At 39.9% G+C, this 26,155-nt stretch overlaps 1 protein-coding gene across 1 annotated transcript in view; it reads left to right on the top strand.

Annotated features, from left to right (window-relative positions):
• Nucleotides 1-24,394, top strand: part of UBL3 (ubiquitin like 3) — a 177,440-nt gene extending 153,046 nt beyond the window's left edge. Inside the window, exons 3-4 of the mRNA XM_067143768.2 lie at nucleotides 6,667-6,831; nucleotides 19,135-24,394. Coding sequence (XP_066999869.1) covers nucleotides 6,667-6,831; nucleotides 19,135-19,199 — 230 coding nt within the window. The 3' untranslated portion in view covers nucleotides 19,200-24,394. The remainder of the gene's footprint in view (nucleotides 1-6,666; nucleotides 6,832-19,134) is intronic.
• The last annotated feature ends 1,761 nt before the right edge of the window (nucleotides 24,395-26,155 follow it).

Below are 26,155 nucleotides of genomic sequence, written 5' to 3'. Positions count from 1 at the left end.
TAATTCACTTTTAAAGTATATGCAGAAACGGACGAAATCAAGCTCACAAGTGACGTTTATAAATATAATACCAGATCAGCTAACAAATTCGATGTACCTCGTCATAGGTTACTAAAGACGGGTTCCAGCCATTTCATTGCTTATTTGAAGATGTTCAATGAACTGCCATCAGATCTGAAAGAACGGCCATCTAATATATTCAGAAATAAGCGTGAGAAGTGGTTACTAATACGTCCCTGTACTCGGTGCGGAAATACTTTGAAATTAGTTATCCTGCTCCATGGCTAAATGGTTAGCGTGCTGGCCCCTAGTCTAGGGGGTCCCGGGTATGATTCCCGGCCGGGCCGCGGATTTTAACCTTCATTGATTAATTCCGATGGCTCGGGGACTGGCCGCTTTTATCATAATTCATCATAGGTAGGGCCCATCCTCACAGAGGCACTGGTTGCCTCTACGGCGTCATTTCGAAAGACCTTCACTAGGCCTCTTTGGAGGCCACGCGCCATAAAATGAGTTTTATACACTGCCTGACAAAAAAAAAAGTATACATGCATACCGGTGATGTGTGAGTAAATGATTACATTTACGATGATCTGTAATGTGTAGAATGCCCACCAGAGTGCGTTCGTGATGGCACCATCCTATTGTTACCAGTCAACTGCTGCAGAGAGGACTACGTACAGTACGAAGCACCCGCGATGTCTCGCAGAGGCGAGACAGCATATCCACCAAGTGACAGAGGCCGCATAGTGGGACTGCATCAGGCTGGTTGGTCGTATCGTGCAATTGCTAGGCATGTAGGCCATCCAGATGTCACAGTGACCCGATGTTGGAGTCAATGGGTACATGAGGGCGCCCAGTTATGTCGCGCAGGTTCGGTCGACCAATAAATACCGCCCTGAGGGAGGACCGTCGTATGGTGCGGCAGGCATTGCGGGATCCCATAATTTCGGCACCCGCCATCCGCGAAGATGTACTGGAGATTATACAACACATCCTGTACCGAGCTCAATAGCTGCAGTCTCTGAAGTGCGGCCAGTATTCGGGAGATAGTGGGTTCGAACCCCACTGTCGGCAGCCCTGAAGATGGTTTTCGTGGTTTTCCATTTGCACATCAAGCAAATTCTGGGGCTGTACCTTAAGGCCACGGCCGCTTCCCATTCCTAGCCCTTTCCGGTCCCATCGTCACCATAAGACCTATCTGTGTCGGTGCGACGTAAAAGCAACTTGTAAAAAAAAAAAAAAAAAAAAAAAAACATCCTGAGAGTTCCCGCAGTGTCTCGACGACTCGCATCCGCCGGATTGGGCGGTCGCCATTGACAACAGCACACCAACGTCTGCATTTGGAGTGGTGCCTTGCTCGGGCGGCATGGACGGAGGACGACTGGCGTCGCATCATGTTCAGTGATGAGTCCCGCTTCTCCATAACCTTCGATGACCATCGTGTGCGGGTTTGGCGGCGTCGAGGGCAGAGGGCAGATCCTGCTCATATTGTGGAAAGACAGACAGGCGTAATCCTTGGCACCATGGTGTGGAGAGCCATGAGATATGCGTTCAGCTCACCTCTAATAGTTCTTCGGCAGACTTTGATAACACAGCGATACGTCGTAGACATTCTGCGTCCGCACGTCCAACACCTTATGGCACAGCACCCTGGGACAGTGTTCCAGCAAGAACATGCACGTCCACACACAGCATGTGTCTATGGACTGGCTAGCAGGGCCTCTCAGCGTGTATGCGCCTGGTGCATGCACTGTGCACGGTGCAAAAGACGACTTCGCTTTGTTGACCAGAGTCCAGACCCCCACTCCTCGATTTGCACCAATAGCGCTGTCTCTCTCTTTCCCCGCGCCTGTCTCGCACGCTCCCCCTGTCTCCCTCTTCCTCACTTGCTCCGTAGCGCTCCAAATCGGAACCGAGTTGAGCCGAGCTTAGCCGAGTAGCCCAGAAACGAAGCGTTGGTCCGAGCCGAGCCGAGCGGGACCGATGCACAGTGTACGGAGCTCTTGCGCCTCTATTTGCACGCGTGAGATTTTGGGCGTTTGAGAGGCCCTGGCCTAGAGCATGTTGAGGCCTTCCCGTAGCCAGCAAGATCCCCGGACCTCTCCATCATTGAACACGTGTGGGATGACATTGGAAGGGGACTCCGTCCAAGTACTAACCTGCGGGATCTGGAGGGACAGCTGCAATAACTGTGGACGAAGTAGCCTCAGGCTGCGGGGGGGGGAGGGGGCGACACCCTACTGACCTGGCGCCAACACTCTCCCCGTAACTGCCACGGCCTTGTCTCTTTCATCCCATATGTAATCAGTTCAGTGAAGGCACATGGTCTTACAGCATATGTAGTCTCATTCACTTTCAAACACTCCTGGGTGCTTAACTTGTTTTTTGTCAGGCAGTGTATACTGACATTACATATTGTTATTAGCCTCTGAATATTGTGATTGTATTTCTTGGCAATGTCTCTTGTATGCATTTTTGTTATTTGCTTTACGTCGCACCGACGCAGATAGGTCTTACGGCGACTATGGGTCAGGCAAGGCCTAGGAATGGGAAGGAAGCGGCCGTGGATTATGGTACAGCCCCAGCATTTGTCTGGTGTGAAAATGGGAAACCACGGGATCTCTTGTATATAACATTATTAATGACTGAATAACAATTCTATTCTAATTGTGTTCTGTACTTGAATTCGGAGCTTTAGAAATGCTTGAACAAGAATTGTATCTAGTTGTAATAGAACTGGTGATCTACAGGCACTAACAAGATGTTTTATATTCTTATGTGAATCTGTTTTCAGCGACAGAAATCCGCACAGTTGAAGGGTGTGATTGCGAAGAGGCTTAGTTGTTGGCTTTCCACCCTGATGACTCAGGCTCTAACCCTGTTAGTTGCGTTGTGTCGGGAAAGACGAAAGTGACGATCCTGACACAAGTGTAAACAATAACAGACTCAGCTAGGGAGACCGTAATTGCCGTCACACATTCCCAGTATCTCGTTGTAGTCACCTCCGACAGGCAAGCAGGCGATACTGTGGTGTATTGTAGCACCCTCACCCACAGGAGGGGCGGTTGGTGGGGTGGGGGATCTGCAATTGATGTGACCATTGTACTTTCAGAATTCAATGTCTTGTACTACTACCTTCCCAAGTTCCAGAACGAGAGCCCAGGCTAATTCGCAGGGGTTCCACTTACTAAGGTTTCGCGGGGCTTGCGAAGGCCCACCATCGCATAGGTGTCGATCATATATTCTTTTATCCTCCATCGTGACATAATGAGCATGAAGCGAGGCGGGGCGTTCACAGCTCAGCCGATCACGAAGCAACTGTTTAATTAAGAGTAATTTGTAATTACTTGTTCGTCAATTAATTTTCTGTGTGTAGGTGACAGTCTCACGATATTCTATTGTCTTCCGAGTGAGATCCGGGATCGGAACAAACGTGCTAGTAGGTACTATTTAATGATGTTCAACAGAGCTGGAAGAATTTAAACATCTAAAAAATTTCAGGGCCGCATAATAAATAATACATCTTCATTATAGGCTGGTATTCCTTTCAGCGTTCTGCCTGCCAGCCTCTTCGATGGATTAAGTGCCTCCACAATCCTCTATTTGTAACCAGCATTTTCGCTGCTCTAGTTATACGCACCACATCTTCGAATAATTAAAAACTGAGTCGAACCAACGTCGCTTAGGTCTTCCCCTGATTCTCTTACCCTCCATGACAGAGACCGTTAATCTTTTAGGTCATCGTTTCTCAAACTGATTCATTTCTGATTTTGTCTCTTCTGGTCTCCTGTATGCTCGACCTAAGGAACTTCAATTCTAGACATGAAATAGGCTTTTGGGCTTACGCCGTGTCAAGAAAATAAGGTGAAATTCTTTACGTTTCGCAGAAAACTTTGCGTCTTCAGAAGGAAATCTCGACTGTTCATGAGAAAGGCTTCTCAAACAATGAGGTTTGAATGTAGACGTTATATCATAAGTGGAAGTGGTACGTTCGTTCATCACCACATGGCTCACCGGACGCGGTACAGCGCTAGCGTTCGAAGCGGAACCTGGCGGAACCATCAGAATCAGTCTGAGAGGGTCACATAACAGGTGTACACACATATGAAAGTATGACATTGACACAAACCTGGAATGAAACATCTATCGATGAGGAACGTACGATTTTGGAAAACACCGAAACGTCAGCTTCCGCTTCGAACGCTACCGCTGTACCGCGTCCAGTGAGCCATCTGGTGACGAATGAACGTACCACTTCAACTTCTATTATAACGTCTAAATTCAAACCCCATTGTTTAAGAAGTCTTTCTCGTAAACAGTCGAGATTGTCTTCTGAAGACGCAGAGCAAAGTTCTCATCGAAATGTAAAGAATTTCACCTTATTTTGTTGACATGGCATAAGCCCAAAAGCCTATATCATGTATATAAGTACGGGCCGTGAAATTAGCAGTGGCAACTTCAATTCTGTTGCTTGTAGTCGACTGTTATTCCTACTGGTCAGGGTTGCAGTCCATAGGTCAGAATGAGTAGCAAGCAGATCTTATAAAGTGCCACTTTGGGGAAAGCTTTTGTCATTGTAACATCGCTGTCGTTTCGCTCGTGGTAGAGTCAATGATGGGTGGATAATACGTAATTCTTTGATAGGATTTACGAGTCACACGATACACTAACTATTCTCTGATTATAAATAAATTTACAACTGAAGCTAGAGAGAAATACATTCACTCTGTGGAGTGGAAAGTAGAGAGCTGGGAAAACTCAATGAGTAACAAGAATTTCGCTGGTTAACAACACACACATACTGTATACAGGATGGTCGGAAACAACGTGAACCGACTATTCGAGCGTTAAAGCGTCGGTCATGCTGATGGGCAATGTAAAACAATCACGTCGATATATCACCCTGTTGTCATTTCATAAGTTGCTGAAATTAGCCAATCAGATCGCTTCGCGGGCGAATTCAAATGGGCTTTACGAGGCGGTGTTGCAAAATCTGCACATGGCCTGGTCGGGCTTGAGAGCCATGCCGAGAAATGAACATCAAACACTAACACACAGTAGGCTTCAGCGTGCTTGCTATGGGCCGAGCCTATCAGCCGAGAGGTCCTTGTTCAAGTCCTTCCCCTGGAGAAGTTTATTCTTTCTGTTGGCGCTCTCAAGCCAGTCATAAGCCACTACCCCCTCTACTCATTTGACCTCCTGAGGCTGAGTGGATCCCGTTCCAGTCCCCTGTCACGAAATTTGAAAAGTGGTACTATCCGAGAATCGAACCAGGGCTTCTTGGGGTGGGAGCTAATCACACTAACCACTATACCGCAAAGGACGACACAGTTTGATTTGCAATGAAGAAAATTCGTACAATGACTAGTGAATTAAAATACCATAGCTTGTTCTCGTTATACTTTTTTTTTCTTCGATAGTTTCTAGGTGATTCTAATCTCTGCAATTCGAAACAGATTCTTACGACAACTATCCTGCAGGAATTTAAGAATGATGCTGAACACTTTGACTTACAGTAAGGTAAGGTAAGGTAAAGGTGTATTCTGCCCGAAGGCAGGTCCGAACCTCCGCAGAGGTGTGCCTTTCCTTTCCGCTCCTTCATATCCTTACCCCCCACCAAACAGCGCGTGTCAACTCATCCAAATCTTGACCACGCCCAATGTTGCTTAACTTCGGAGATCTCACGGGATCCGGTGTTTCAACACGGCTACGGCCGTTGGCTGATTTAGGCTTCGATCACATTGGAGGCACGCTTATGCAAGTAATTTGATGGCGCGCGCGTGCGCAAGCATGCACATATAAACAAAATCTGCAAGAGAGTGACAGAAACAAGTGGTGACTTGTCCATCGCAGTTCACACTGCCCGCCACAAGCAAGTGCACACTTGCGCAAGCTTGATCCGACTCCACTTCGAAACAAAAATCTTTGTTTTGTAGTTGCAAGCGTGCGTGATCTCAGTTGATTTCTGACCATCGTGGCTTCTCTTCAGGTGATACACACTTTCGGAAATTAGATTGCCTCTTTATTCTAGGTGTGATTTTGTCCAGTATATAGTAGAAAGTGTCTGGTATCATTCTGAAGTATTCAAAAAAACTTATCAGGCTGTCTAAGCAAATCGTTGAATATTCGTGCATACTCTCCATCTTCCTCTCTGTCCAAAAAATACTCGTTTACCCACTCTTCCCTGATTTCCTGCTCATCCGAAAATAAAAACTTTAAAACACCATTTTCCAAAACAATGTCATCATCTGACATCTCCAGTTCGACTGACCTGTTTATAATAATTAACTTGCACCAAATACGGTATTTGCTTGCAGCTGCTTGCATTTAGTGTGAGCACATTGCTGTTCACGCCAGCTTGCGCACGCGCGCGCCACCAAATTACTTGCACAAGCGTGCGTCCAATGTGATCGAAGCCTTACAGTAAATCTCATAATAGTTGGGAAACGGAACTGTAGAAGGGTGCTTTAACCCTGCTTCATCCTAAGGAATAATGTGTCAGCTTGCATAATCTATCAAGTTGTATCCTAATAATGTATTTTACTGGCTGATTGTTAAGATTACCTTTTTTTTATCAGTGCTGTGACGGAGTATATAATTATTAATTATGCTGGTTAGTTTTCAGTGAACTTAGATGTACGAAACTCTCCATGTATGTTACAGACTGGGCCGAGGAGGCAGTGGCCAAGGCGGAGATCCTGCGACTCATCTACCAGGGCCGGTTCCTGCACAGCAATGTGACGTTGGGAGCTCTGGGCTTGCCGTTTGGCAAAACCACTGTCATGCACCTGGTGCCCAGGGAGAACTTGCCAGAACCCAACTCGCAAGGTACTTAAACTTGTTATGAATCTCTAGGATAGTTTGACGTAACTGAGCAGTAAAATGTTCGACAGAAGAAATACTACTCTTCTCATTAATTCTCAAAATTAATATTTTAGGTACACTAAACTATCCTCTGAATTATAAACTTAAGAATCCTTACCTTTAACTTCCTCAATAGCTTCGTCTTTGCCCTAGTTAGCCACCTCGTACTATTGTTCAAATATGTATTGCCTCAATGACAGTAGGAAACATATCATTCTCTTTCTGATTCTCCATTATATGTCTAGTGGGAACACTAGTGCGTTTAACTGCATCACAAGTTTAGCTTCTATTGAACTATTCTATGCTTCTATCAAAAACCGTGTGATTATCCTCTTATCCATTAGGCCTACCATCATTCTAGCAATCGCTTCCGTTACAGATCCATATTTTTGAAATATACTTACAAAAACATGGACCTAAAACCTGCTCACGTTACAACTGTCGCCTACAGTTCAGAAGCAACCCCTCACCTATTAAACTCTGTAATAAGCCCCAAACCGGGCGAGTTGGCCGTGCGGTTAGGGGCCCGCAGCCGTGAGCTTGCATCCGGGAGATAGGGGGTTCGAACCCCACTGTCGACAGCTCTGAAGATGGTTGTCCGTAACTTCCCATTTTCACACCAGGCAAATGCTGGGGCTGTACCTTAATTAAGCCCACGGCCGCTTCCTTTCTACTCCTAGGCCTTTCCTATCCCATCGTCGCCATAAGATCTGTGTCTGTGCGACGTAATACTAGTAAATTACTTATTTCTTACCCGAATTTTTATCGTAAAAATCACGAACATTTTCGAACGACCCTTACGACAAAAAAGTTAATGGCTAAACCTATACGTATATCCCATTCCTTATTTCAAAATAGCAGACAACGTCCTGGTTGACCTAGCCGCTCCTTCCAACATTTCCGCCTGATGAAACTTAGGGTTGCTCCTTGAATTATGCTTAATTCAAATCGCAACTGGCCTATTTTTAGCTATGCACTACACTGCCAACCTGGCCCGCTGTCGTGCAGACATGCATGTACTGTGCGTTTTGAACTTTTCACCAAATCTTCACCGACGTAAATTGGCGTCTGATATTACTTCCGAGTGTAGCCTCCGTGGCTCAAGCGGCAGCGCGTCGACGTCTCACCGCTGGGTTCCGCGGTTTAAATCCCGGTCACTCCATGTGAGATTTGTGCTGGACAAAGCGGAGGCGGGACAAATTTCTCTCCGGGTGCTCCGGTTTTCTCTGTCATCTTTCATTCCAGCAACACTCTCCACTATCATTTCATTTCATCTGTCAGACATTAATCGTTGCCCCAGAGGAGTGCGACAGGCTTCGGCAGCCGGCACAATTCCTATCCTCACCGCTAGATGGGGCTTCATTCATTCCATCCCTGACCCGGTCACTGACTGGAAAACAGATCGTAGTTTTTCATTTTCATAACTTCCGAGTGTGCTGACATTTTTTGGCTACACATTGGAACTTCGTTCGAACCTGTTCCATCATCTGTCGGAACTTCATTTGATTTTGTTCAGACATCCGACGCGCACGAGACTGTAGTGGTGTTCGGATATACAGTTTTGTTATGTTACGAGACTGGTTTCCTGCAGATAATAGCTCGTCGTTATACAGAGTAGGAAAGGTTTTTAATAAGTATAACAATCCTTTGAAAAATGGCATAAAATAATTGTACGCTCTTTAAAATCTATGACAGACTTATAACTATCACAATTGCTATTTTAATATTTAGTTTTGTAATATTCATGTTTAGAAAATAATAAAGTATATACATGTAATATATTTTCTTTCCGTATTAACAAAAATTGTTCAAAGGGTTATTTATCCAATTCACGTGTTTCTGTATCGAAGTAGTCAAATTCGTAATTCAGAAACAAAATATTCTACATCTTAGAAGTGCAGCTTCCACGGTGTGAAGAATTATTAATTTAATTTCCGGGTTGAACCGTGTTGTAGTTGTCTGCACATTACGTACAGTTTGCCGACGTTTCGAATACATTACAGTATTCTTTGTCAAGGCGACTGAAATACCCCTACTCGATCCGAGGTGATCAGTCTCCCAGGCAGAAATGCTACAGATTGAGTGGCACTGAATGAGGCACTTCGACTGCCTAGATGAGACGGTAAAGAGATGTCTTTCGCCCAAATCGACCTGGGTTTGATTCCTCTTCAGGAAATCAAAATAAAAAATAGGCAAGATTTTCACTTCCGGAGAGGCACAGGAACCCAAAAGTTCATTCGGTACAAACGAAGGATGATTACAAGGTTGATTCCTAGGAACAAAGGTGACCTGGCTTAAATCTAATCAGAGTTACGAATAGTTTAAGCCTTTACTCCTCCAAGAACCTGTACGGAGCGCTTTGCTTTTGGCCATTCACCTACTGTTTAAAACATGTCACAAAATCATCGAGAGATAACATTCCTTATACCCTTCACCCATCAATGTTCGTGTATAAAGCATTGCCTGAGTTGTGCCTTGTAATTTTCATAATGAGCAGTATAGCTGTTTAGATTGAAAGATTGCACAAATAGCCGTATCAAAGTTTTCATCATACCAACTAATCGATTTAAGAGCTCGCCTGGTGGCCATGACCTGTATGATATGACACCGTGGTTAGCCGGTTCGAATCCTGTACAAGAGATGTTAGATATTTGTTTAATTAAATACTTTTTTACTGATTTTGAAACTGTAAAGGTAAATGAGCCATTTTATGTTAAAAGGACAGTAATATCTCAGTTATAAACGAGTTTAAAATGCTTTCCTTTGTATTGTGTTAAAAAGTCTATTGTCGTGGGCATCTGCCTCTAACAAAGTACTTGTACGATTGAGTTGGCAGTACATGTCAGGTCAAAGCCTGATATGCTGTTTGAAATTTGCTTGTTATAAATTTCAAACCTTGGAAAGCAACATTAAGCATAAGGGGTACTTCGGACGAAATGAATGTTCTCGCGGAGGAAAAAGGAAAGCCAGTCCTTAAAGTTATAAAATAAGTAAGACTGGATCAAGTTCTATACGAGAACAGCTGTTTCTCTCGAAGGTTCATCGAAACGGACGGATAGTAGGGTATTGTGTTTGTTTTGTTAGAGAGGAAGAAATTTCCTTTTCGGTTTCAACTTTGTTATAAATTTTAAGTTTGTCAGTCTGTCGAACATGTATATCTAAAATCAGTACACATTGAAAATAATAGCAGATCATAAAATTCCGCGTGATTTATCCTTTGCGGGACCGTTCCACGCTCAGCTCTCCGAACTCTGGAGTTCTCATCTTGCACGTCTTTTTCCCATGATCGAAAGCCAGCCGGAGGGGAGGAACCCAGTACGAACAGGAACGTACGCTCATGTTCTTGTGTGTTAACTATCCGTTAGGGGATAGTGTATTAAGTTAATATAGCTCAGTTCAGGTATTCTGTTCCTCAGGGTATTTATTTACAATAAGTACGTGCGTACCGAATAAGCTCGTATTGTACAGAGATTTCCTGATATTCAGCTTTCAAATCGAACTTCGATTAACAGATTGGTAAATATTTTTCGTCAAAGGGAAAATATTCGTGAAAAAGCGTACACAGCCACGAACGGTACTCGCAGAAGAAACCGTAAATGACATTGTATATGCTGTGGAACGTTCCCCAACAAAATCACTTCGATGTCTTTCTCAGCAAACTGGAATTTCCTATTCCTTAGTTCGGACGGCTCCAAAGTTACTGAAATAAAAACCCTGTAAATTGCTGTTGTACTATGTGACCTTGCGTCCAGGAATAAATCTTGTGGATGGATTCTGAACAGCGTGAATGATGGAGAAACTGACCCCAATCTAATTTTCTTTACGGACGAAGCTTGGTTCCACTTAAATGGTTTGTTAATTCAGAAAACAGCCGATACTGGAGTTCAGAAAAACCTCACCTGCTTCACAAGCAACCCCTGCAGGATCAGAAGATATGAGTGTGGTGCGCCACTAGTGGCGAGAGAATAATAGACCCTATTTTTTAAAACAATCAGTATAGTGATACGCGGAATATTTTGCAAACCTTTTTCCATTAATTAACAGTGGAGTAACGTAGTATTGCTACTTTCCAACAGGATTTTGAAACAGCACATATAGCCTGTCTCCCTGAATTAAATAAAATATTCCACGATAGAATCATCACTAACATATTACCCCCCTTGGTCCCTTGATTTAGCCCCCTGTGATTTTTACCTCAGGAAAGTGAAGGGGGGGGGGGGGGAGGAAAAAGTATACAAGACAAATCCACACACTTTTGATACTTAGAAAATAACATTCGTGAAGTAATTCCTTCCATTTCTCAAAGGAATCTGCTTGCTTGTTGTTTTAAGGGGCCTAACATCGAAGGTCATCGGCCCAAAAGGAATCTGCAGAAGGTGTTTAATTTCATAAGCTAGTGGGACGTAAAGCAAATAACATTATTATTAATTAATAAATGTATGGAAAATGGAGTGAGGCAGTTCCAGCATCTTCTTGCTTGACAGGGGTGAGTAAATATACCTTTTTCCGTGGCTTCTATTTTACACCAAGAAAATGCTGGGGCTTCACCTTAATTAAGGCCATGGCCTCTACCTTCCCAATTCTCTTTCTCATCCTGGCGTCGCTGGAAACCTTCAGTGTGTTAGTACGACTTTAAACCGCCACCGAAAAAAAATACGAAAATTACCTTTAGTGTTTGTTATTGTTATTTATTAGTAATAACTTACGCGACAATCGCAGCTGCGGACATTTCGACTCCCGTTCACCGCAGTATCGATCGGCCGTTACGCTTGGAGCGGTCTCACAAAGGAAAAACGCTCACTTTGTTTAACCTTGGAACCGTACACCGGGGCACTGTATGCCCCAGAGAATTTTATTTCTGTAATAGTTCGCTGTTGGCAAGCCTTACGGTCTCCCGCCGCAGTGACTTCCCCTTGACCTTGACAAGCTTTCAGTTTCCCTCTAGTGAGCGACGGTGTGGGGCATACAGTACCCCAGTGTACGGTTAATGAAACATTTTAATTATGATAACCACTTTGTTTTAAAGTGCTCTCGAAAGAATAACCTTTTGTTTGGTGTAATGAGCGTGTGAAATGGATTGCCTAGAAAATGAAGAAATTTTGCAGGAATTGTGCAGGCCTGAGCCTCATACCAGTGATGATTTTGAAGATATCCCGGATGATGATTGTAAAACAGACTTCATTGAAGATGATGTGGTAGAAGATATCTTTTCCCCTGATACTCCAGAAGATGAATACGTCCCTGATTCAGGCAACCAAGAAGAGGAAGAGGAAGAAGAAGAACAACAGCCCAAACGATATGAGAGGAAGAAGCCTCGAATTATGGACACTAATATTCAGGCCGGAAACTCCACTGACCCATCTTCTAGTCGTATGCAGGTGCAGTGTGCTCAGGAAGAGCAGGTTACAAAGACTCTACCTGATCGCGTAGTGCCAGACAAAACTTCTCTAAAAGGCAAGAATGGTTATGGGTGGACATCACAAACCCCTTCAAGAACTTGCAGAACCCCCAGAAGAAATATAGTTGTCATTAGGTCTCACCCCGAAGGAATTGCAAAGGCTGAGATAAATGAAGTAAATATCTTTGAACTGTTCATAACAAAAAGCATGATTGATGATGATGATGTAAAATTTACTAATCAGGAAATTTCAATTCAAAGGGTAAAATATAATGATCAAAGTTGTACTGGAGAAACATCAGCAGCTGAGATCAGAGCCTTGTTCGGTCTTGTTCTGTACTTTGGTACACAAAAACAGAATCACACCTCAGCGGAAACTCTTGGACTTTGTGTAACGAGAAACGTTATGTCTCAGAGACGCTTTGAATATTTGGTAAATACATTACGTTTTGATGACAAAATGGCACGGCATGCTAGAAAGTAAATTGACCCTCTTGCTCCAATCAGTGATTTATGGATAGAATTTGTCAAGAATTGTACTGTGACTACTACTCATTGATTTTAAAATATGAAACTGAATTAAAATGAAAAATATTAAAATAAAATACAGTAAAATACTCAATCGTTGGACTATGTACTCACACTCAGTACTTACCTGATTACTTACACATTCAATTGTTGACGGGCGCCAGCTACAAATAGATGTAACGATAATAGAATGAGACTTGAATATCTCTAGGGTGTGAGGTAATAAGCTTACTTTGACAGCATAACATATAGCTTCTGGGAAAAGGAGATTGGCATTCTGCTCCCCATTAAAATGTGAGGTTATCTGAACTGCTATAGAAATAAAACAGTCAATTGTCTTTGATACTAAACAAAATATATTCTTTAAAAATTGACTTTAATGAGTGATATTTACTGTGATAATTCAAAAGAATATAAAACTCTGACATTATAACTGAAGGAAACTCTAGGCATAAAATTTGAAATCCTCTTGTCCGGACATTTAAAAGTTGTACAAGAAATTTATCCCTCACTGGTTCACTTTATTGTACCTTGAACACTTTGAGTGTCACTACGACGTATTCCTTTGAATTGGTGTCAGCTGTAGGTATCTCAAACCTAATTTAGTTTCACAAATGAGATATAGTATGACTTGAAATTATATTTACACTTCACAATCTACTTTACAAGTAATTCACTGATAACTGTTAGTCGGTATAACGATGACTCAGTATTCGGCTGTGACCGAATTGAAACAAGAACTCGACTGAACAGATACATGAAACACACTCCGAACATATAATCCATTTGGTCACTGATGATTACGTATCCATATCACTGTTCCCCATTCGTCTCCTTGCAATTGACTCCAATTGACTTCATGGCAAGTCTCTATTCATCTCCTTCCAACAAACTGCTTCCAACTGACTGACCGACGGAGGCCTCTCCATCCAAATGACTGCCGCTAAAGGATACAGCCCATATACATAGCCATTAGTTGACACATGGTATAACACCCCCGTCAGAGCTCCAAATAGATATGTCACTCCCACCCAGCTACAAATGTTATATATTGTGTTGAAATAGCCTGAGGCACCCTAGGAGTTCCCTAAATATGTCGTTGCTAAATGCAGACAATGACAGAGCGATGACTCGACAGTTATGTTAGCAGTATTACACCATATGTTGCAATGTCAAAAGGTTTCACAAAACATATCCATATCTGATATTAGGCAGTTGGTCTCACTTTACATGGTTTTAATGCTAACACACACACACAATAAATTAAATACAATAAAGCAAGCGATAATTAATACATAGCAAAATCAGATTATAGAATAGAATCAAACAATAATAGTTACAATAATAATAATAATAATAATACAGACACAATAATGATGATGATGATGATAATAATAATACAAATGAATGCTTGTAACAGGATTTGAACCTTTACAATACCTAACAAGCCTGCGAAGTATGGACTGAAGATAGTTATGATGTGCAATACTTCAAATGGGAATATGATCAATGCTATATCATATACTGGAAGAAAAATGGATACTGGAGGCAAACCTCAAGCAACTTTCTTTGTAGAGAAATTGTCTGAAACCATTCGTGGCAGTAATCGGAATATCACAGTAATAACTGGTTTTCGTTAACTCCCTTGTTCATTGACATGCTCCAACAGCATAAGCCGACATTGGTGGTGACATTGAGAAAAAATAAGCCACAGATCTCACAGGAGCTTCTTCAGATCAACTATGTTTATGTTTTCTCCAAGGTACTCGCATTACTTATGTGCCAAAAAGAAATAGGAATGTACTACTGCTTTCAAATATGCATCAGGGTCGTTGAATGATGAAAGACTCAAGCCTGTCAGAAGGCATCCACTTCTATAACTGCACTCAAGGGGAAGTTGATGTTCTAGATCAAATGACTGCAACATACACCTGCAGTCAAAAAAACAAGGCGAGGGCCACGTTTATAGTATTTTGAACATTGCATGTGTGAATGCCTATATCATCTACAAAGATAATACTGTTTCTGCAGACCACAACGCAAAACCAAGAGTGAAATTCCTTTTTACATTGGCAGAAGAGCTAATGAGACCCTGGATGTTGCAACGTCTGTCCAAGATTCAAAGACACAAAACAACAATTGTCTGAGAGGAATGTGTTTGTGTGCAGAAACCATATGGTGGTGATATGTCCACATTGTGCTAAGTAAAATCTCAAACTGCAAAAAAGTGGTGAAGGCCTTTGAAAAAATGGTAAACATCTTGATTTTCTGTATTTTTAGTGATTGTAGTACTTTTCTGATTTGAAAATGGGTAATAATGTATTCAAAGGGATTTATTCCTTCTGTTTTGAGCATCTCTTTTAATACATCTTGGATCATAATCTATAAAATGAATTTTCTTTTTGGGGTACCCAGTCCCCCCGTGTACAGTTGGTGATACAAAAATATAGGTGTAACGGCACCAAGGTTAAAGGAGACAATAGAAATACACATCATTGGAAAAGCTAATCAAAACAACCTCTACGATTAAACACACCGGAAAAAATTTTCTGCTCTTCACTCTACTAAATTGAGCCAACAAATTACAGTACGACTATTCACACTCCTTTCAGCTTTCATTAATTCAGAATGTACATTAAAACATTAAACAACAATATTTCTGTAAACAATGTTAATAAAAAAGGAGAGACAGTAACTGTATTCTACCAAAAACCAGTGACATTGTAGGTGCTTGTCACAAAAAACAAAAACAAAAAATATATATTGACAACAACGTGGTGTGACGCCAAGGATTGCATGATTTAGTCAAGGCTAAACAGCTGAGAAGAGGATGTGCAATTTTATACTGTAGTCGGTTATATTTACACAACATAAACAGTACTGAAATTATATGTGTATAATAAGTGATTTGATAGAATCTTATGACATTCTATCAGGAATGAAACATTTCATTCTGTTATTAATTAAATAGTTTCTTTTCCAAGCATTTTCCAGTGTTTTCTTAATCTTGCATTAGTTTTGGCAGACTGAAAAAAATTTTTGCATTTTTGAATCCGTTGTAGTATAACTTCAGTACATCGCTTCATTTATAATTCAGATACTAGATATATTGTGGGTATGTCATAATCTACGGGCTATTCAAGCATATATTGAATGTTTGTCTAAAAGAATATATTGAACTACCTAAAAATATAAGCTATTCTATTGGTACCCTTGAAAAGGAAAAAAAAAAAAAATCTTCAAAAATGAGTCCCCCTGTGGGTGGGGGACGCAGACGAACAATACACCCACGGTATCCCCTGCCTGTCGTAAGGGGTGACCAAGAGATGATTAAATTAGAACCATGAAACTACTTGTGATTAGTGCCATCATGCAGGGAACACAATGAGTCGCCTTTACTTCAGAGTAGTACCACTATGTTAGGTACACAATAGGTTTGTGGTTAGTAGCAGCAGAGAGCAGTTCACTGTGGGTTTCGAGAACCTGTGATTAGTACCGCTATATGCAGAACGTCACGGGCTTTTGTTGCCTGTGATTTGTCCCATTATGTGAGAAACCCCACGGGTCTGGGCGTTGCCTGTGGTTAGTACCTACTACCGGTATGTGAGAAACACCACAGGATAGTGAGAGTCCCTGTGATTAGCCCACCTATGTGAAGTGCACCATGGGTTTGCGTTGCATACGAATGACTCCATTATGTGAGAAACACCTTAGGTCTGCGTTACATGTGCGGCGAACAACACTCGTGAGTAGTACCATAATGTTTGGAACACCGTGAGTTTATGCCACTTTTGATTAATACCGCAACTTAAGAAATACCATGGTTCCACTTTACTAGTGATAAGTACCATTATGAGGAACCGTTGACCTGGATTTGAACCCCTTTAGACAAGCATCATCAATTCAGGACTGTGCTTTGGAAACAGTCCCATGGTCAGTAATATAGTTTCTGGGAAGGTGAGGCATTGCGGGTCAGATCCACTGATTGTTTTAAATTCATATTCATCCATTCATTCTTCATCATTACGTTTTGAATTCTGGTCATTGGATGAATTTTTTTACTTTTAAATCGTTATTGAATTTCGTCTCATTTCGTACCATTAGGGGCCGATGACCTAGCATCATCACCATCATCATAAAAGTCATTATTTGCACGATAGCCTCTGGGAATCCAATAGTTATCAGTGAAGAAACAACTTTGCTATGCTTTCAGTTTGAAGTTTCATCTTTAAATACTTCACTAACGAGTTGCTGTTATAGAACCACTAGAAGAAGAAGAAGAAGAAGAATAAGAATTATCAGTTTTTTATTTTTTTATTTTTGTTAAGAGTGCAAGTCTAAATGTTTCAAAAGTGTAATTGAATAATTGAAGTATCAGTTTGTTCAATTTAATAGATTTTAAGTCAGTGGTCATCATCAGAAAGGGGAATAAGAATTAGGCAATAAAGAAGAAATTTGCAAAATAAATCAGGCTTTTGTTAATATTGAAAAGTTAAGCGATGATGGAGGTATGCCCTTTTAACAAATTATCATTCTTATATAATTTTAAATAGATTTGAGATTATCTACTATGACTATTATTAATATTATTAAGAAAAATGCACACAATGTGCAAAATGCAAAAACTACATATTACATGACTCTAGTCCTAGTTTTGTTATTGATATTTGTCTTTTACTGGTGGTATTTGTGTGATATCTTTCACAGTGTTCATGCACAATTCACACACGCACGCACACAGCGCTTAGTTTTCATGCTGGTGATGAAATCTCTTTTGGCAGAACCTGTGATGAAAACCATGTGTTGCATATAGCGTTATTACTAGAGCTCGGATTTCCATGCAAATGCATGTTTTTCAATAAGCTAGCTACACTTCTCGAACTTTGCAAATATTCGTTTTACGACTTAACAATTCCAAATAACCGTCCTTTTTCTGTGCATGTTTGCATGTTTTGGCCATTTTAGGAGAAAATTCATGCATAATGCATATTTGGAAGATTTTGGGTTTAATAACAAATATTTGGACGTTTAATATTGCATAATATGACTTTTATTCTGATTTTGACGCATATAAATTGTTAACATGCATGATAGTGCCATTTCTGAATGTTAGTGTGCAGAATTTGGGACAATTTTTCCACGTTATAGGCTATAGTATATCTATTACTGAGGGACGGAGAGAATGTATTCCTGGCATCCTATGTGACAATCAAAGTTAGTAGCCTACATACGGTACAAGTCCTATAATCCAATTAACCAAACACTTTATCTGTTGCTTGAGTAAATAATGATGTATTTCGGAAGTCCCCACGTCGATATCTAATGCTTAGGAATAAGGTGTCCCAGTTTTACAGTTGTGCATTGCTATAAATTGAACCGTAAATTGTGCATTAATCATTGACGGCTCATTTTTCGTCTGTTAGACAAACAAAAGAAAACTTGTATCGCACTTCTGTGGCACCGCATTACTGGGATAGCAGCTTACAAACTCTGGTTTTTACAAATTAATTAGTTCAAATCCTGATTTTGAATTCGTCAAGCTTATAGAAGACGTATTGTGGTGAAAATCCAAAAGATGTACAATTTGACCTCATTTTGTCCAAATGTCTTTATTGAAGTATGCATCTGTCACTTCCTGTGATGTAAAAAGATCATTTTCTGTGCTTAAGAATGTGCTGACTGATAAACAGATGGGCTTAAATCAAGACAATTTAGAGAAATTAGGGTAGTTTCTGTATAATGTTTCTAAAGGAACTGGATTTTGATGGTGCATATTTTTCAGTTTATTGTGCATGTTTTGCCATATGATAGTGCACGAATGCATGCATTTGAGAGTTGATAGTGCATGGAAATCCGGGCTCTAGTTATTACATGTCGAAGCTCGCAGTTTTCTTCTTTCCAATCATCCATTATTATGGCATCTGTTGAATAAAAGTCGCGTCAGACATAGCTGCGTTTGGATATCAGAATTTGGAATGCGTTCTCGTAGGCTTTAATGTTTGGCAGGTGTATCTGCATTCTAATGTCTTCCATGAAGAAAGTTCCTGTTAGTAAGATATAGGTCAGTCTTGATGGTGCTGTCTTCCTGATACCTAGGATTCGTTTCATATAACAAGCTTTAACTTTCTCTAGCATTATCAGATGGTTAATTTTAAGTTTATCCCAGATTATAGGGATTCCATGAGTTGTTGGTCCTATAGCTGTTTTAAATAGTATCATTGCTGTTTTTGTTGAAAGTTTTTTTGGTTGTTGAATGTTGTAAATTGCATTTATTGCTGATGTTGTTCCTTCCTTGGTATGATTGTTGATTACGTGACCTCTTTATGGGTGATGTGTTTCAGATCAGCGACAGAAGAGCAAGGGCGGCGGGAGCAGTTGCTGTTCAGCGTCGTGCTGCATATTGTAATGCAAGCGTGTGTTACCCCCCTCCCTCTCATATCAGTGCATGCAGGACTGCTGTGCAGGCTGCCCCCACACCGTGTGCGAGACGAGACGTGACGTGACAGCCTCTGAGATTTTCATATTGTTGTGATATTCAGGTAGTATAATGAAATATTAAAAAAAATGAAGAAGAAACATTTTGAGTGTGCCACGGACTTTGACGACAGTGGAATTTTGTTATTGTGCCACTTACGTGTAGAGCTATGGAAATTGTTTCTCAGTTATTTTCCATTGAATTTCTCCACTGTGAACAAAGAGAGCAAGAAACGAAACATTTCTTCCTATATTTTTTTTAAGCATTATGCTCATTTTGGTAGATTTATATGTATATTGTTTGAAATGTATTATTTCAACCCTTGTTACTTTGTATTATACCAACGAGACATTTGTTTTACTCTTTCTTGGAACCGCAGAGTAACTTCTGGACAAGATGTGTTTTGCATGCTATTTATCTGACTGCTTTGACTGCCAAAATGTTACATTTCATCACATAGCATTAATGTGCATATTTCCGGTGCATGGTTGTAGAACCGCCCGTATTGGCTAACAGATGGTTTCCTTAAGTGTACCTTGAGATGGGTTTCGTTATGGATAAATAATTATATGTATAAAGAAATGAAACCTGTCATCACAATATTTTAAAGTTTGCATCAATACTGTGTAGATGCTATTTAAAAAGAAAAATGTTCGCTCGTTCAAAGAAGTATCTAAATTATGACGTTAAACAAAGGTGTAAAGTCCAGGTAGACATTTCAACATTCTTTATGTTGGTCTTGCGGCTCATCTTGTGACAACATGAACATTTTTTCATGGTTGTGATATCCTGTATTTAAGAATCTCATATTAATTGTTAATTTCTGTTCATATACATTATACTGGTCAGAGCTTATTGTGTATATTTTGTGATTATGCTCAAAGAAGAGGCAGAAGGCTAAAACTCTGTATGTTTGTATGCATGTGAATTTAATTAATTATAGTAATTGAAAATTAACACCAAGCATAAATGTGATAAGTAATGAATGTGTTGAGTTTACAGTTACGGAGTAGGCTTGGGCATATGCTCTAAGCATGGAATGTGTAACGGTAGAATTTTTCCCTCTGGACACTAATTCTGACAGATTCTTATAACATACGCATTTTTATTTTAGTGACAGCCGAAAGCATATCAGGAAAAAATATTTCTCTAGATCTCACATTCCTTTTTGTTGTAGAGATGCTTCAATCTCCAATTCAGGTATAAACTGAGGTTTGATTCAAGTAATCCTAGAAAATACAAGCTCCCTGTTTTCCTTATGTGGAATGTGGAATATTACAATGGTGATTGGTGTTTTATGGGGTAAAACAGTGGAAATGTTTAACTGTGAATGAGTGCTGTGGTGGTGCTTGCCTGGAGTGGTCGAAGGGGACAAACATAAGAGTTTCACACCATTCAGTTCATCCACAGCATTCACAGCTTTTCAGCAAGTCGTCATAGTAGATATTCCCAAGTGTCCTTGCTCCAAAAATTGAGATGAGATAGTCTAACAAACAAGGAGTTATTGAAGTACGCCTCAGATCAATCTTCAGGAACTTGAAATATAAGCCTGACATTGACCTCTATACCCTAGAGACATTTCTTGTGCATTACTACACTATATTATAATTTTATGAATTTTATTTTCCACTGAATTTTTAATTTCTTCCTTTAATGGCCCCAGAAATGTTAACTTCCATAGAATTTATTTTATAGTGTTTTATAATAAGATCCAATGGATCAATATTTTCCTTTATCCAGAAATATTTTTGGAACCAGCTTCTGTCTATTTTTGCCTGCGATCCCTTCTTGAGAGCAGTAATTTCTTCTTTTCAACAAAGTTTTTCCTGTTTCACCATATACTCTTCATGTAGTTTTGCAGTTGCATTTCATTAATAATAAATTGTATTATTAATGAAATGCAATAGCCAAATCTTACCAACGCTGCTTAAAAATGTTCAACGGAATCAACTACATGAATATATGATGAAACAGGAAAACCTTCCTCAAAAAGGAAGAGGAAGTTGTTGCTCTCGAGAGTGCAACACAGACAAATTGTAGCCAGAAAGAAGCTGGTTGTCAAAACATTTCTGGATAAAGGAAAATATTCATCCGTAAAACATTATCAAGTTAATTCTGTTGAAGTTGGCAATCTCTTTTTTCATTTTCTTCAATCTTTTTTCTTCATTTTGGTCAAAAACCAGATGAGAGACCTCGGTTCATTTACATGCCTACTTTCTGCCTGTAACAAAGGTGCATGCTCCTCCTCCATTGGAGATTGTAACCTTTTATTTTCTCTCTGCATATTAGTCAACTTGCGTTCACATTCTTCACGGACCTTATGCATCTGATAGATTGTTTGGACCACCTCTGACACTCGTATTTTCATCAGCCATTGTAATTTTAACTGTATCCAACAATCTCTCCCTTCTGCAGTTGGACAGGAGCAAACAACAAACAACGCAGCACTATAACAAGACTGGCAGTGCATGGATTTCATCATAAACTTTGCAGGAGACCAGAATACCTTGAACCATCACAGGATTGTACATGTAAACTGTGTGCCAGATACCGTTTCAGTGTATGTATGAACAGAACAAAATCATTACTGGAATACAGCACGGAGAATTGATTTAAGTCTGTCTAATGTGTATATTTGTGCGCATTTATCATATTAAATTAGAAATGTTTTTGCCACTTAGTGTTTGGTTTAGACAATAATGTTTAGGCAGTTTCAAGAAGTATGAACAGTTAAATGTGGATAAACCATTAGGCATAATTTTTAATGCCCTTCAACATATTAGCTGCATGGAATTGCTGGACCAAGTGGTTCAGATTGTTCAGCACTGGTCTTCTGAGTCTAAGTTGTCGGGTTCAATCCCTGCTCAGTCGGTAGTATTGGAAGGTGCTTAGATACATCAGCCTCGTGATGATAGAGTTATAGGCAGGTAGAAGAACTTCTGTGGGACAAAATTCTGGCACCTCGATGTCTCCAAAAACGTAAAAGTAGTTAGGTGGGACGGAAAACCATTATTATTATTATTATTATTATTATTATTATTATTATTATTATTATTATTATTATTATTATTATTATTATTATTATTATATGGAACTCTTGAAGGTAGTAAGAGTCTCAAAAACTGATGAAAGGAAATCTGTTTTGTGTTAGGGATAGTAATATTCAACACACAACATTATTAATGGTATGAGTTTTCCAGGAAGTTACAGATACCTTAATTTGGAGCTTGAAGTTCATTAACGTTTTATGTTACTGTAAGACTAGGGGTTAGAGATATCGTGATCATCAGCCTTCACTTCAGCTTCAGAGTTTGTAAACCAACTTCTAGATAATTAGTAAAAGTACTAATTAAATGGTAGTGCATACTGGTGCAGGCTTTCACAGTTAACGTGACCTGACAAGCTTTGATGTTTTTCAGAGATGTTAGGCTGCATAGACATTTTAAATATGTTGACTACTTTACCACTCTTTGGTAGCCCTAGTCAAGGTCCAACGACATGGGCTGGTGACCGCCCGTACGTTCATAAGGGCAAAAATGCTTGGTGGTTGCGCCTAGGACATGCAGTGTATGAACAAGAACTGTGCTTTTCTCAATTTCACTTTGTAATAGAGGAAAGAGAGACTGTGTGCTCTGCTTCTGCAGATTGTTCTGGTTGGATGCGAGGACAATGACATGCACTGTATGTTCTTTCAGCCTGATGTTAATGCTGTGTTTGGTGGTCCCAATGAGAAGTTCCCCTCGTGAACAGGGAATACGGTACACCGCCTGCACTGAAGAGAGGTCAAGCTCCATGGCTAAATGGTTAGCGTGCTGGCCTTTGGTCCAGAGGGTCCCGGGTTCAATTCCCGGCCGGGTCGGAGATTTTAACCTTAAATGGTTAATTCCCTTGGCTTGGGGACTGGATGTTTTTGCTGCCCCCTACATCCCTGCAACTCTCACACAACAATAACATGCAGTTACCTACACATGGCAGATGCCGCCCACCCTCATCGGATGATCTGCCTTACAAGGGCTGCACCCGGCTAGAAATAGCCACACGATATTGAAACTGAAGAGAGCATCCCAAGGGTTCTTAGCTGAGTGTAATTGCTGCAATATTTTTGTTGTTGTTATTATTGTAATGGTGGTCTTGATGTTGTGAGACATAAGGCAACATATTTAAAATATCAACACAGCCTAATATTCTAGCAAAACATCAAAGCTAGTCAAACAGAAAAGAGTTTGTTTGTCGACAAATCTAAGCAACAGTTTTTTGAGTTCTGAGACAAATGAGTGATAATTTCTTTTGTGTTGTTAGGTGCTCATTCCATAGTGGAGGAAGGTTTGTGATCTTATCTACGGAGAGCAGGACTTCTGTGTTGATATGCAGTTATATAAAAGTTCCATGTGGATGATAACTTTTCTTTTACTTTTCTGATGTTCTATGTTTACAATCAAGATGATGTCTGCAAGGGAACATAAATGCTGTTTACATGTTCTTGGGCTGTTAATGATGATTTACATCAGTTAATTGAAATGTAATAAACTCAAGACTAAATAAATCTTGTTAGGAGATGATTATTTGTTAACCATGATTGTGTATTTAGGAAGATGTAGAATATTTGATTATTTAATGTTCGTTGTCACAAGGCCTAGTTACAAGTTTGGTGCTCCAAAGAGCATTATTACATCATGTTGTTTTTGGCTGATTTAAAATATGTCCTAACCATGAAATGGATAAAAGCATAAAAATCTAATGGATTCTTTTGTATTGCATTATATTAACTGTAACAACAACAAAAAAAGAAGGGGTCTGGTATATAATTCACAGTCCACACTTGCATAAAAAAAATTGGAATAATCATCGTTCATTTAATGTGGCAGTAATTTTGTGTAGTTTATTATTTTGTTACAATAATGCACTTATTGAGAAATTGGAATACCTTATAAAGGAACAAAAAAAAAAAGAAGCATAACTAGTGGCCTACTTATGTGAAAAATTAATTAATCCAGTGTTAAAATGTCCGTCGTAATAAACTAGAGAAACTGTTGAGTGGAAAAGTTGGTACATTATTATAAATGCAGTTCATAAATATTATATAAAAATAAATATACATATAATATATACAGATATATTATCAGTTACAGCTGTACTTTTCATGTGCATGATATGTCCTCTTATTCCTAATTGTCAGGGATTAATAATTTTATAGGCAAAATCAACTGTAATTTTATGATGATTTTTTTTCTTTTCCTTCCTAACATGGAGAAACCTCTTATTTGCTCTGAAGGAAAAGAGTTATGTCATTTGTTATACACTGAGCATCAACCAAAATGAGCTTCAGAAAAATAAAGTCAGAATGTTATACATTTGCTTTTATAATTTTTCGTCTGTACAGAGTTGTTGAAGTTCAAGTATGCAAAGACTATGATTCTGTTTGAGGATCTATTTCATCCAAGAAATGCAAAAATATTCAGCTACAAAGAGTAAAATATGTTACTGAGACTATAGAGGGCCTTGTCTGTTTTGTGGTAGACAACCCTGGTTAGAATACTGTAATTTTTGTTACCTTTCATTTTTTTAAATTTGTTTTAATATATATATATATTTTTTTTTTTGCTAGGGGCTTTACGTCGCACCGACACAGATAGGTCTTATGGCGACGATGGGATGGGAAAGGCCTAGGAGTTGGAAGGAAGCGGCCGTGGCCTTAATTAAGGTACAGCCCCAGCATTTGCCTGGTGTGAAAATGGGAAACCACGGAAAACCATCTTCAGGGCTGCCGATAGTGGGATTCGAACCTACTATCTCCCGGATGCAAGCGCACGGCCAACTCGCCCGGTTTTTAATATTTTAAGGGAAGGCAAGCCTCTCTGGAGCTTCTTTCTTTCTTTCCGTTACTGTCCTGAACTGGACATGTACAGTCTGTAAAAAATTGACATTAACCCAAATTTGGCATGTGGGCATATTGTACATGTGATTAATAACCCCTAAAGCTTCTGTGAAGTTATAACATGTAGAAAGGCTGAGTGAGAATTTCATGAACTGAAAAAAAATGAAATTTCTGTCCTGTCAATAAACCTATTCTGACAATTGGCTGGGGAAAATTTTCTGTAGCAGCTAAGTTTTTGGGAGAGATGTTCTTTCTATGGGAGTGATTAAGAATGTGAACTACTGCTGGCTAGTCGGTGAGTTTCACATTATGCCATTTTTATGTCTATTACTGTATTATATGATCAACAGCAAAGTTGCTAATTTGCAAGTATTAGGAAGCACTACCTCTGTGCTGAAGGACCGTGTACTGTACGTGCAAGATTTGTTGGGCATTGGTTTTATGGGGAAGTGAGGACTGGAGAGACACAGTAGTGCCAACCATAGAGAAAGAAACAGTTAGGGAAAAGTAGTAACTCAGACTTTTATGGCAGTATTTACTTATATATAAAGAAAAAATAAATTGAAATGAGCAGATTAAATTCAGCAAACAGAACCCTTCATGCTTGTAATAAACTGATGGGTTTCGAACTGTTGTCTCACCACAGCAAAATTCACATGTATGTCCAGTACCAACTTATGGAGCAGAGGGCTGAATTTTGAATAACAAAGAAGAAAGAAAGATCATATCATCTGAAAGCAAGGTATTGTGGAGGATTTTTGGACCAATACACAAGGAGGGAGAATTGAAAATCAAGCTTAAATGGGAGATTACAGAACTGTTTAAAGATCCTGATTGAAAGAGGTTAAGAGCAGGAGATTGAGATGGGCAGGCCAAATCATGAGAAAGGAAGGGAATACCATGATCAAAAAAGAGTGGTGTAGTGTACTAGAGGGAAGGCAGCCACGAGGAAGACCAAGAACATGATGGTGGGATCAGGTCTGGAATGATACAAGGAGGGTGATGCAGCAGA

The sequence above is a fragment of the Anabrus simplex genome, chromosome 3 (assembly GCF_040414725.1).
Source record: "Anabrus simplex isolate iqAnaSimp1 chromosome 3, ASM4041472v1, whole genome shotgun sequence".
NCBI classification, from domain to species: domain Eukaryota; kingdom Metazoa; phylum Arthropoda; class Insecta; order Orthoptera; family Tettigoniidae; genus Anabrus; species Anabrus simplex.
The sequence above is the reverse complement of the archived record's forward strand: the minus strand, read 5'-3'. Positions and strand labels throughout refer to the sequence as shown.